At 45.3% G+C, this 13607-nt stretch overlaps 1 protein-coding gene across 1 annotated transcript; it reads left to right on the top strand.

The window, feature by feature from the left end:
* The first annotated feature begins 2355 nt into the window (after positions 1-2355).
* Positions 2356-10889, top strand: LOC120019231 (protein FAM177A1-like). The gene is made up of 5 exons (XM_038962553.1): positions 2356-2370; positions 7771-7888; positions 8027-8115; positions 8353-8412; positions 10683-10889. The coding sequence occupies exons 1-5, from the start codon at positions 2356-2358 to the stop codon at positions 10887-10889; spliced, it is 489 nt and encodes a 162-aa protein (XP_038818481.1).
* Positions 10890-13607: the final 2718 nt, after the last annotated feature.

Genomic DNA, 13607 nt, shown 5'->3' with positions numbered 1-13607 from the left:
GACGTTTCTGGGGGCGATGAAATAGCTTCAAGGAATAATGTACAGACAAAGGTATGGTAGGATGTGAATACAGTGGAGGTAAACCTAGGTATTGAGTGATGATGAGAGAGATATTGTCTCTAGAAACATCATTGAAACCAGGTGATGTCATCGCATATGTGGGTGGTGGAACTGAAAGGTTGGATATGGTATAGTGAGCAGGGCTAGAGGCCCTACAGTGAAATAAGCCAATAAACACTAACCAGAACAGCAATGGACAAGGCATATTTACATTAAGGAGAGGCATGCTTAATCGAGTGATCAATAAGGGTCCAGTGAGTAGAGGTTGGTTGGGGTCATGGCGATCCAGACAGCTGGCCGGGTAGATGGCTATCGATAGCAAGAAAGCATAGGATGGAGGTCTATTTTTAGACACCTCGTGCGTTTCCGTCGGTAGATTAGTGGGGTTCCGTGTCTTGTAGAGGGGATCAATCCAATTGGCAAAATAGATATAGTGACCCAAGAAAAAAAAAATTGTCCAATATACTTATTCAGATAGCAGCCGATAAGACAGCTAACGATTAGCGGGCCCCAGATGAGCGTTCAGGTAACGTCGCGACGGAGGTGCCAGTTGGATAACTCCCTCGGGCAGATAACGTCGGCAGTCAATCGTGAAGGCCCGGTGGGGCTCCGTATCTGCAGCAAAAAAAAAAACGGGTCCGGATAGGTGACTGTAGCCCAGGAATGGCTGATGGAACTCCTCAGCTGGCTAGCTCCGGAATAATTTAAGTTTGCTCCGGGATCGACGTAAGCCAATAGTCACACGGTTTGCAGCTAACTAGCTGCGAAATCAAGGTGCAAATGTCCAGAGCCTGCGGCTGAAATCCGGGGAAACTGAGAGAAAAAAAGGCCCGGTATGCTCCGGTCCGAGTCGCGTTGCACAAAAGTGCAGGTAGATTATCGAGCTAAAGGAATAGCTGATGACCACAAAACGTGGGCAGCTGAAACACCAACGCTAGCCAGCAAACCGGCTAACTTCTGGGCAGCTTCAGATTAGCTTTCGGCTAGTTTCTGGTTAGCTTTCTGGCTAACTTCTGATTAGCCCCTGGTTAGCTTCCACTGTGGATTTTCAGATTTGAGGTAAATAATACTTTTTTGTTGTTGTTGTAATTGGTGAGGCGGGTTGCAGGAAAGCTTTTGTAGTTGAGTTCTTGGATAATAAAATATATAAAAGATATGCGAAGAAGGTGTAAATATATATGTATATATATATATATATATACAGGACAAGACAGTACGAGGACAAAAATGACGTCTGAACTGCTAAGCCATCTTGGAAATGTGAATGTATGAACAACTTATAACATTGAAAGAGTTTCCAATACCTTTCAGAGTTTATTTCTGTGACCAAAGCTGTTCCCAGTGGTCTAACTACACTAATGAAAACTCATCTCAGCTTTGGTAATGATCACAAAGTTTATCCAGAACTCAGATTGGAAAGCGTGGGCTTACTTGAGGAATCTTGTTGTAATAAATATATAACACAAATTTTTCATTCACAAAACCAACTTACACCGAGAGGAACGTTTTTCTGGAACATGCTTCTTTCTGACAATGTCTGGAAAAATGCATGGTTAAGGCCTTACAAATATTGTATACCAAACAAAGTTAAGAAAGTGCACTTTAACATTTTACATAAGATATATCCATGTAATTCTATGATATCCAAATTTGTGGCAATTGATGATATCTGCGTTTTCTGTGAAAAAGAAGGTGAGAATCTGTCTCACTTGTTCTTTGAATGTAAATTTGTGTAAGAATTTTGGTAAAATTTTGCAAAATATTTATTTATCATTATGAACACTATCTATGTTTTTGACATGAAATTTATAATATGTTACTATTGCAATGATAACAAGACCACGGAAATGATTGTGAATCTTTTTATTCCTGTTGCCAAATACTTCATACACAAACACAAATTCTATACCAAAATCCTATATTTTTTGATTGAAATTAACTATTTTATTAAAACATTAACCCTTGTGAACAATAACAAGAATAACATTTTCCTAAATCATTACAAGAAGATTTTTTCAGAGTGATTACAATTGCACTAGAATTGTTTAATTTTAATAATTTTTTTTGTTTCAGTATTTTCTCGTTAATACCCGCGTTCTATTTTGTAATATGTAAGAACGTAAATTGTTGACCTGTATTTTGAATTTTTTTAAATAAAAAAGTAGTCACGTTTGTGCCTCTATGGTTTACCAACACTGGGTGTGCAGACTAAACATCCGAGAATACAGAGAAAGAGGCACTATGGCCGAAATATCTCTTTATCTCACCAACGTGAACGTGTCTTTGGGGCAAACGATGTACGTAGAGAAGGTAGGCTCAGCAGGGCATGATTATGAAAAGTGTTTTTATTATTAGTGCTTTATAATCAGTGTTTTCAGACCAGCTAATACAATTCAGTGGATGTTTTCATCGCCGTCATCATCCCCTGATGATGCTTAAATTATTAACCAAATTGAATTTTATACTATGCTACCGGTATTGCAACTTCTGACATTATTTATGCACATAGAATAGAGTTTACTTGATAAAGTAGTGTGATTTATGATGATATAAATGTCTATAAGCAGCCTGTCACCGACACTGTCACGTTCCTGACCTGTTTTCTGTTGTTTGGTATGTGTTTTATTGGTCAGGGCGTGAGTTGGGGTGGGTAGTCTATGTTATGTGTTTTCTATGTTGGGTTAATGGGTTGCCTGGTATGGCTCTCAATTAGAGGCAGGTGTTTGACGTTTCCTCTGATTGAGAGCCATATTAAGGTAGGTTGTTCTCACTGTTTGTTTGTGGGTGATTGTTCCTGTGTCTGTGTAATCCACATGGGACTGTTTCGTTTGTTCGTTCGTTTTAGGTAGTCTGGTCCTGTTCGTGCGTTCTTCGTCTATATGTAAGTTCATTTGTTTCAAGTCTGTTGACTTTGTTTATTGTTTTGTAGTTTGTTCTAGTGTTTTCGTGTTTCGTCTGTCTGTTAAATAAATTCAGTATGTATTCATCACCCGCTGCGCCTTGGTCTGTTCATACACCACAAGACGAACGTTACAGAATCACCCACCAAACCCGGATCAAGCAGCGGGTTAACGGACAGCAGCGACAGCAGCAGTGGGTCAAGGAGGAATGGACATGGGAAGAGATTCTGGACGGAGAAGGACCCTGGGCAGAGCCAGAGGAGTGTCGCCGCCCCAAAGCGGAGCTGGAGGCATCTAAAGCGGAGAGGCGGCATTATGAGGCGCTAGCAAGGCAGAGCGGCTGGAAGCCCGAGAGGCTCACCCAAACATTTCTTGGGGGGGGGGGCTAAAGGGTAGTGTGGCGAAGTCAGGTAGGAGACCTGCGCCAACTTCCCGGGCTTACCGTGGAGAGCGAGAGTACGGGCAGACACCGTGTTACGCAGTAGAGCGCATGGTGTCTCCTGTACGTGTTCATAGCCCGGTGCGGGTTATTCCACCTACCCGCACTAGCCGGGCTAGAGTGAGCATTGAGCCAAGTGCCATGAAGCCGGCTCTACATATCTGGCCTCCAGTACGTCTCCTCGGGCCGGTGTACATGGCACCAGCCTTACGCATGGTGTCCCCGGTTCGCCAACACAGCCCAGTGCGGGTTATTCCACCTCCCCGCACTGGACGGGCTACGGGGAGCATTCAACCAGGTAAGGTTGGGCAGGCTCAGTGCTCAAGGGAGCCAGTACGCCTGCACGGTCCGGTATATCCGGCGCCACTTTCCCGCCCCAGCCCAGTACCACCAGTGCCTACACCACGCACCAGGCTTCCAGTGCGTCTCCAGAGCCCTGTTCCTCCTCCACGCACTCTCCCTGTGGTGCGTGTCTCCAGCCCAGTACCACCAGTTCCGGCACCACGCACCAAGCCTCCTGTGGGTCTCCAGAGCCCTGTGCGCACTGTTCCTGCTCCCCGCACTCGCCCTGAGGTGCGTGCCCTCAGCCCGGTACCTCCAGTTCCGGTACCACGCACCAGGCCTATAGTGCGCATCGAGAGTCCAGTGTGCCCTGTTCCTGCTCCATGCACTAGCCTTGAGGTGCGTGTCTCCAGTCCGGTACCACCAGTTCCGGCACCACGCACCAGGCCTACTGTGCGCCTCAGCAGGTCAGAGTCGGCTGTCTGCCCAACGCCACCTGCACTGCTCGTCTGCCCAGCACCGTCTGAGCCATCTGTCTGCCCAGCACCGTCTGAGCCATCTGTCTGCCCAGCGCCGTTTGAGCCATCTGTCTGTCCAGCGCCGTCTGAGCCATCTGTCTGTCCAGCGCTGTCTGAGCCATCTGTCTGTCCAGCGCCGTCTGAGCCATCCGTCTGCCCAGCGCCTTCTGAGCCATCCGTCTGCCCAGCGCCTTCTGAGCCATCCGTCTGCCCAGCGCCTTCTGAGCCATCCGTCTGCCCAGCGCCTTCTGAGCCATCCGTCTGCCACGAGCCATTAGAGCCGTCCGTCAGTCAGGAGCCGCTAGAGCCGTCCGTCAGTCAGGAGCTGCCAGAGCCGCCAGCCAGTCAGGAGCTGCCAGAGCCGCCAGCCAGTCAGGAGCTGCCAGAGCCGCCAGCCAGTCAGGAGCTGCCAGAGCCGCCAGCCAGTCAGGAGCTGCCAGAGCCGCCAGCCAGTCAGGAGCTGCCAGAGCCGCCAGCCAGTCATGAGCTGCCCTCCAGTCATGAGCTGCCCTCCAGTCATGAGCTGCCTTCCAGTCATGAGCTGCCCTACAGTCATGAGCTGCCCTACAGTCATGAGCTGCCCTCCAGTCATGAGCTGCCCTCCAGTCATGAGCTGCCCTCCAGTCATGAGCTGCCCTCCAGTCCGGAGCTGCCCTCCAGTCCGGAGCTGCCCTACAGTCCGGAGCTGCCCCACAGTCCGGAGCTGCCACTCAGTCCGGAGCTGCCCCTCAGTCCGGAGCTGCCCCTCAGTCCGGAGCTGCCACTCAGTCCGGAGCTGCCACTCAGTCCGGAGCTGCCACTCAGTCCGGAGCTGCCACTAGTCCAGAGTTGTCCCTCTGTCCTGAGCTACCTCTCTGTCCTGAGCTACCTCTTTGTCCTGAGCTACCTCTTTGTCCTGAGCTACCTCTTTGTCCTGAGTTGTCTCCTCTATTGTAGAGGGGCGTTGGTGAAGGTTCCTGGACCATGGTCGGGGGCGAGGGTCGCCACTCAAGGAACGCTAAGGAGGTGGACAAAGACAGTGGTGGAGTGGTGTCCTCGTCCACCGCCGGATCCGCCACCGCGGACAGATGCCCACCCAGACCCTCCCCTTGAGTTTTAGGGGTGCGCCCGGAGTTCGCACCTTGAGGGGGGGGTTCTGTCACGTTCCTGACCTGTTTTCTGTTGTTTGGTATGTGTTTTATTGGTCAGGGCGTGAGTTGGGGTGGGTAGTCTATGTTATGTGTTTTCTATGTTGGGTTAATGGGTTGCCTGGTATGGCTCTCAATTAGAGGCAGGTGTTTGACGTTTCCTCTGATTGAGAGCCATATTAATACTTGTTAAGGACAGGGGGTGCTGTTTTTCACTTTTTCTGGAAAACGTGTCCAATTTAAACGGCTTCCTACTCAATTCTTGCTCGTACAATATGCATATTATTATTATTATTGGATAGAAAACACTCTCTAGTTTCTATAACCGTTGGAATTATGTCTCTGAGTGAAACAGAACTCATTCTACAGCACTTTCCCTGACATGGAGTGAGATTTCAGAAATCTTGGCCTCTGCTCCCAGGTCAGTTTTTAGGTCCCTGTGAATGCTATGAGGATACAAACACTGCCTACGCCTTCCTCTAGATGTCAGTAAGTGGTGACAATTTGAATGGAGTCGATTGCGCAATCTGGGACTGTATAAAACACCAAAGACCGGAAGTACATGTCTTTTCTTCCCTGCGCCTGGCGCGCGATGGACGTCGGACTGGCCTCTTTCCAAGCTTTCGTTTAGCCAGTAATATATCGCCGGTCATGTTTCTACTCGTTATAGGTGTTAAAAACATCCTAAGGTAGTTAATTTAAACCGTTTTATAGCAATTTATATCCGTTTAGTGCGATTTTATGGCATTTCTGTGTGACGCACTTCCAAGTGCTGGGCACTTTTCTAGTACATGGTGAACGTTAGTGGCCATTTCGACGGGACAAGAGGACATCTTTCGACCAAAAGACGATTAGACCGGAGAAAGGATTCATTGCCCAAGATTCTGATGGCAGTTCAGCTAATAGTAAGAACTATTTATGATGATAAATCGTTGTTCTGTCGAAAAATGTTAAACGCTTATGCCGCCATTTTCTTTGGGGTAGCTTCGCTTTGGCGCAACCTGTATTGAAAAGTAAGGATAATTTAAAAAATGTAATTCAGCGATTGCATTAACCTGTTTGGGACTGGGGTTCCGCTAGCGGAACTCCTCCCACATTCCACTGAAAAGGCAGAGCGCGAAATTCAAAAAATATTTTTGAGAAATATTTAACTTTCACACATTAACAAGTCCAATACAACTAATGAAAGATACAGATCGTGTGAATCCAGCCAACATGTCCGATTTTTTAAATGTTTTACAGGGAAAACACAATATATATTTATGTTAGCTCACCACCAAATACAAAGAAGGACAGACATTTTTCAGACAGACAAGTAGCATGCACAAAGCCAACCTAACTAACCAAGAACCAACCAAACTAACCAAGAAACAACTTAATCAGATGACAGTCTTATAACATGTTACACAATAAATCTATGTTTTGTTCGAAAAATATGCATATTTGAGGTATAAATCAGTTTTACATTGCAGCTACCATCAGAGCTACCGTCAAAAATAGCACCGAAGCAGCCAGAGCAATTATAGAGACCAACGTGTATTACCTAATTACTCATCATAAAACATTTCTTAAAAATACACAGCGTACAGTAATTGAAAGACACAGATCTTGTAAATCCAGACAATATTTCAGATTGTCTAAGTGTTTTACAGCGAAAACACAATATATCGTTATATTAGCATACCATATGTGCAAACATTACCCCAGCATTGATTCACGGCAAAAATAGCGATAACGTTATCACCACCAAAATGTATTAATTTTTTCACTAACCTTCTCAGAATTCTTCAGATGACACTCCTGTAACATCATATTACAACATACATATAGAGTTTGTTCGAAAATGTGCATATTTAGCCACCAAAATCGTGGTTATACAATGAGAAAAGTAGCCAAGCTGGTCAGAAAATGTCGGGCGCCATATTGGACAGTGATCTAGTGTAATGCATAAATACTCATAAACTTGACTAAAAAATACAGGGTGGACAGCGATTGAAAGACAATTTAGTTCTTAAGGTAGGTTGTTCTCACTGTTTGTTTGTGGGTGATTGTTCCTGTGTCTGTGTAATCCACATGGGACTGTTTCGTTTGTTCGTTCGTTTTAGGTAGTCTGGTCCTGTTCGTGCGTTCTTCGTCTATATGTAAGTTCATTTGTTTCAAGTCTGTTGACTTTGTTTATTGTTTTGTAGTTTGTTCTAGTGTTTTCGTGTTTCGTCTGTCTGTTAAATAAATTCAGTATGTATTCATCACCCGCTGCGCCTTGGTCTGTTCATACACCACAAGACGAACGTTACAGACATGCACTGTTCACTGTGCATTGTGTGTGTAAGTTCCTATTGTGTTTTAATTTATTATATCCCTGCCTATATGTTGCTGTGAGTCCTCCTCTCGTCTGTGGGTATCTCTTCGTCTGTAGTGAAACTATATCTGTCTGTCTGTCCCAGAGCCCAAACACAGGGAAGGACAATGACAGTGTGGAGCTGGGAGACCTGGAGAAGAGGAAAGAGAGAACCCCACGAAGGATCATCCATTTCTCTAATGGAGAGACCATGGAGGAGTACAGTACATACTAGGAGGAGGGGGAGGACAAGGAACCAGAGAAGGACCTACTGTCCCGCCCTGTCGATGCGTTGTGTGTGTGTCTAGTTCCTAGAATATGTTCCAAAGCCTGGTAATAAGCTGTGTGTTTGTGTCTGTCAGACCAAGCTGACCTGGGGCCTGAACTTCTGGTTCCACATGTGGAGAGCTGCTATGTCTACTCTCTTTTTCCTCATGCTTCGAGTACAACGGTGAGACAGAGTGGTCTCACGCTCCGAGTACAACGACAACTCTGAGTGGGCGAGGAGAGCCTCTGAAGACAAATAAGGCAACGTGCTTACAGTCTCCATGGAGAACGTATGTAAGTCATTCAAACGTGTTAACCCTCGTAAGGCTGCAGGCCCAGACGGCATCCATAGCCGCGCCCGCAGAGCATGTGCAGACCAGCTGGCTGTTGTGTTTTCTGACATTTTCAATCTCTAGCTCAGGCCACTATCTCCACCTGCTTCAAGAATCCCATTATCATCCCCGTGCCCAAGGAAGGGAAAGTAACTGAACTGAATGACTATCAACCCGTGGCACTCACTTCTGTCATCATGAATTACTTCGAGAGGCTTGTCAAAGACCACATCACCTCTTCCCTCCCTACAGCTCTGCCGCCAATACCATAGTGCTTACCGCAACGCTCAAGGCCCTGGGACTGAATTCTTCCCTATGCAACTGAATCCTGGACATCCTGATGGGCCAACCCCAGGTGGTGAAAGTAGACAATATTACCTCTTTGATGAGTGCATCCTTAGTCCCCTCCTGTACTCCTTGTATACCCATGACTGCGTGGCCTCACACCGTTCGAACTCTGTGGAGATGGTCAAAAACTTCAAGTTCCTTGGCATACACATCTCCGAAGAGCTGAAATGGTTAAACCACACAGACACCGTGGTGAAGAAGGCACAACAGTGACTCTTCAACTTCAGGATGCTGTAGAAATTTGTCCTGTTCCCGAGGGCCCTCACAGTGTTCTACAGGAGCACCATCGAGAGCACGTTGTCAGGCAGCATCACAGCTTGCAATGGTGTAACGATCTTCGTCTGGAGAAAGAGAGGAGGACCAAAGCGCAGCGTGGTAAGTGTTCATGATGAAACTTTAATAGAACAAACTGAACACTGAAATACAAAACAATACGAGTATTGCAGGATCAGGATTGAGGTAGGCCTATATATTTACTGAACACAAATTTAAACGCAACATGTAAAGTGTTGATTTCATGAGCTGAAATAAAAGATCCCTGAAAATGTCCATACACACAAAAATCTTATTTCTCTCAAATGTTGTGTGCAAATTTGTTTACATCCCTGTTAGTGAGTATTTCTCCTTTGCCAAGATAATCCATCCACCTGACAGGTGTGGCATATCAAGAAGCTGATTAAACAGCATGGTCGTTGCACAGGTGCATCTTCTGCTGGGGACAATAAAAGGCCACTCTATAATGTGCAGTTGTGCCACAGATGTCTAGTTTTGTGAGAGCGTGCAATTGGCATGCTGACTGCAGGAATGTCCACCAGAGCCGTTGCCAGATCATTTTATGTTAATTTCTCTACCATAAGCTACCTCCAACGTCGTTTTAGAGAATTTGGCAGTACGTCCAACCGGCCTCACAACCGCAGACCACGTGTAAGCACGCCAGCCCAGGACCTCCACATCCGGCTTCTTCATCTGCGGGATCGTCTGAGACCAGCCACCCGGACAGCTGATGAAACTGAGGGTTTGCACAACCAAAGACTTCCAAACTGTCAGAATCGTCTCAAGGAAGCTCAACTGCGTGCACGTCGTCCTCATCCGGGTCTTGACCTGACTGCAGTTCAGCGTCATAACCGATTTCAGTGGGCAAATGCTCAACTTCGATAGCCACTGGCATGCTGGAGAAGTGTGCTCTTTATTGATGAATCCCGGTTTCAAATGTACCGGGCAGTTGGCGGTTAGTGTGTATGGTGTCGTGTGGGCGAGTGATTGGCTGATGTCAACTTTGTGAACAGAGTGCCCCATGGTGTCAGTGGGGTTATAGTATGGGCAGGCATAAGCTACCGACAACGAACACAATTGCATTTTATCGATGGCAATTTGAATGCACAGAGATACCGTGATGAGATCCTGAGGCCCATTGTCGTGCCATTCATCTGACGCCATCACCTCATGATTCAGCATGATGATGCACTTCCCCATGTCACAATGATCTGTATACATTTCCTGGAAGCTGAAAATGTCCCAGTTCTTCCATGGCTTGCTTGCATACTCAGACATGTCACCCATTGATCATGTTTGGGATGCTCTGGATCTATGTGTACGACAGCGTGTTCCAATATCCCGCAACGTCACACAGACATTGCAGTGTGGTGGGACAACATTCCACAGTCCACAATCAACAGCCTGATCAACTCTATGCGAAGGAGATGTGTTGTGCTGCATGAGGCAAATGGTGGTCACACCAGATACTGATTGGTTTTCTGATCCACACCCCTACCTTTTTTTATGTATCTGTGACCAACAGATGCATATCTGTATTCCTAGTGATGTGAAATCAATAGATGAAATTTGAAATTGTTGCATGTTGTGTTTATATTTTTGTTCAGTGTAGTTCAAATGATTATCAGATTACTAGTTTCACCTTGCTAGACATTACACATATTCTCTAGCCGGGGTTTAGGCTATAAGATCACTAAGAAAGAGTCACATTCACTTGAAATAGATGCCTTAAAAGGGCATAGATGATTTACATATGTGTTTATGCACATTCCAATAACTCCTTGTCTTTCCTTCCCAGAAGGAGGAAGAAGATGAAGACAACCGATTATCAGAGGAGGCAGAGCAATACTTTGACGAGAATCGAGACGAGGAGATCCCCGGACCACTGATGGATCAGCCAAAGGGAACCGCCCCCCACGCCACGGTCACCTATCAGGTTGAAAATAAGCCTGAGGCCACACCCACTGCCATCAGAGTACCCACCATTGTCACGACAACAGACTGATTTCTGGAGTGACAGTTATGTATTGTGCATGTTTTTTTGTTTTCATTTGTCAAGTAGGAGGGGAGAGCACTAGTGTGTGTCTCTCCAAGCACTTGTTTGGTTGTGGATACAAAAGAGCCATCTATAAGCCTGGGAGTCAGACCTGTTACACCTTTAGCTCACTCCTCTGTCGTTGTCATGCCATTGATACCAAACTATAAAGAACAATGACATGATAACAAACAATAACAAAAAAGGACAATGATATGATGGTGATAAAGTTATTGTCATGTCTGTCATCAAACACAAAGGAGTTGGTTAAATCCGACTACAAGGGCTAGCCTGATCCGACTACAAGGGCTAGCCTTCAGTGGGCAGTGCAGTGCAGTGCCACTGTCTTTCTGTGGGTTTATAGTGCAGACACAGTGTGGTAGGACAGTAGTACTGTTTTGTTAACTATACAATATGTGTCTCCAGTGGCCTTACCCCTAACTGGGGGCAGGTCCTAACATTCCAACCTGGTGCCTATCTATCTACAGTACCTGGTGCCCCCAAAGGGCTGTGTTTGTGCCTAAACCACAGAGCCAAGTAGTAGCCTAAACCTTAATGCACTCTAACACATGAAGCCTTCCTGCTTCATACACTACTACTAGCATGTCACTCACTTTGTTTTACTTTAGAAAACATTTGTTTAAATATTTGGTTGAGCACTGATCCAAAAATGGTGTTTGCCTTTGTAGCCTTACTGACTTGTGGTCACTTGTTGACTAGTAATTTGGAACATCTTTTCAGGCCATTTTGTAAAGGGAGTATATGATCTATTTCATATTTGTTGTTACGAGACCATGCCTTATGTACTGCTGCTTCTGTTGTAAATTAACTTTATGTATTTAAGACCTTTTTTGATATTCACATTTATTTAATATGTGTACTTACTGAGGACTTTTAAACTTTTTTTTTTATGTAACACATTCATAAACTGTTAATAAATATATTGTTAACTATGCTTTAACTACAGTATTTTATCTCATCTGTCTGTCATGTTGGTCAGTCAGCTAGAATCGATGGTGGATACTCTGTCTGCAGAAGTTTCATGTGGCTGTACTGTGTCTGTGAGTGACATGTGATTGTCTCTCTTCATTGGTAACAAAGACTCCTGTGTCCTCTTCTATGGCTGTTTGAGGTGACAGATTATGTTAGCTAACCTCACATTGCAGCCATTCTCAGGTCAGTGTGGGCTTCTCTCTCTAGTCCAGAATGACCTACAGCCGTGACCTCACTCACCACATTGAGGGATAGCAGGAAATAGCAAACTATACACAGAGACCTCCAACAAAAGAAGACAGAGAGAGAGAGTGGCATTTATACACCAGACTGAGACTGGCAATGGATCATGATGGATTTTGGGGTTTGGATGATATATTAGAGTAACAACTCTGTAACTATTCGGTGACCAATGGGGACTGGCTATACACTGTCATTACACTATATTCTAGAAAATCTAATCTACAGTGGCCAAAGGCTGGCAATACACACATATTTCAGTAGAGGGTGGTATTGTACCATTACAAAGGAGGCTGAGACAGGGGTTACTGTGGGACAACTAAATTAGTTGTAGACAGTGGAGCGAAGCCACAGTCAGTACAGGACAGTCAGCACTTGTGTTTTTTATTTGTCTTTATTAGTCTAATAGAGCCAAACAAAAAACACATGTGATGACTGTGTCCTTTGCCGACTGTGGCTGCGCTCCACTGTTTGATGACACAAGGAGAGATATGAGCAAAGGATGCAAAATGGAGAATGGAATGTAGTGGAGGTTTCAATAGGAAGCCTAGTTTAGGACTTGTATGGGAGCAAGTCCTTTGTGGGATTTGCTTGACCCTTCTCTACAGGATGTGTTGAAAGTTGGAAGTCGGTTTGGTTTGTCATTTGTGTGTGAAGAGAAGACCCTCTAGCTCCCCGGCCTAGCCTGACAGACGATGCACACAGCAGTCATCTGGGACAGTGTATGTGATTAAGGAAGGAAAATCCAGAGACAGAATTTCCTTGGAACTGTGTGTGAGATTGTGTTTGTGTGTGTGCGTGTGTGCGTATGTGTTTTTGGGTTTGCGCTCACGTGTGCATGTATGAGTCAACGGTTTCTTAGACATACCTGAAAAATTTGCAGATACAGTCGTGGCCAACAGTTTTGAGAATGACACAAATATTGATTTCCACAAAGTTTGCTGCTTCAGTGTCTTTAGATATTTTTGACAGAGGTTACTATGGAATACTGAAGTATAATTACAAGCATTTCATAACTGTCAAAGGCTTTTATTGACAATTACATGAAGTTGATGCAAAGAGTCAATATTTGCAGTGTTGACCCTCCTTTTTCAAGACCTCTGCAATCCGCCTTGGCATGCTGTCAATTAACTTCTGGGCCACATCCTGACTGATGGCAGCCCATTCTTGCATAATCAATGCTTGGAGTTGTCAGAATTTGTGGATTTTTGTTTGTCCACCCGCCTCTTGAGGATTGACTACAAGTTCTCAATGGGATTAAGGTCTGGGGAGTTTCCTGGTCATGAACCCAAAATATCAATGTTTTGTTCCCCGAGCCTTATGGCAAGGTGTTCCATCATGCTGGAAAAGGCATTATTTGTCACCAAACTGTTCCTGGATGTGTTGGTACCATTCTTTATTCATGGCTGTGTTCGTAGGCAAAATTGGGTTGTGAGCCCACTCCCTTGGCTGAGA

The sequence above is a fragment of the Salvelinus namaycush genome, chromosome 24 (genome assembly GCF_016432855.1).
Source record: "Salvelinus namaycush isolate Seneca chromosome 24, SaNama_1.0, whole genome shotgun sequence".
Classification (NCBI taxonomy): domain Eukaryota; kingdom Metazoa; phylum Chordata; class Actinopteri; order Salmoniformes; family Salmonidae; genus Salvelinus; species Salvelinus namaycush.
Note: the sequence above shows the minus strand (reverse complement) of the source record. Positions and strands in the feature narration are given on the sequence as shown.

What these genes read in the sequence shown, in the direction of transcription:
- LOC120019231 (XM_038962553.1), top strand. An exon ending in AGAGACCATGGAGGAGTACA is followed by an intron (nt 7,889 to 8,026) that starts GTACATACTAGG and finishes TGTGTCTGTCAG; the next exon opens with ACCAAGCTGACCTGGGGCCT. An exon ending in CCGTGCCCAAGGAAGGGAAA is followed by an intron (nt 8,413 to 10,682) that starts GTAACTGAACTG and finishes TTTCCTTCCCAG; the next exon opens with AAGGAGGAAGAAGATGAAGA.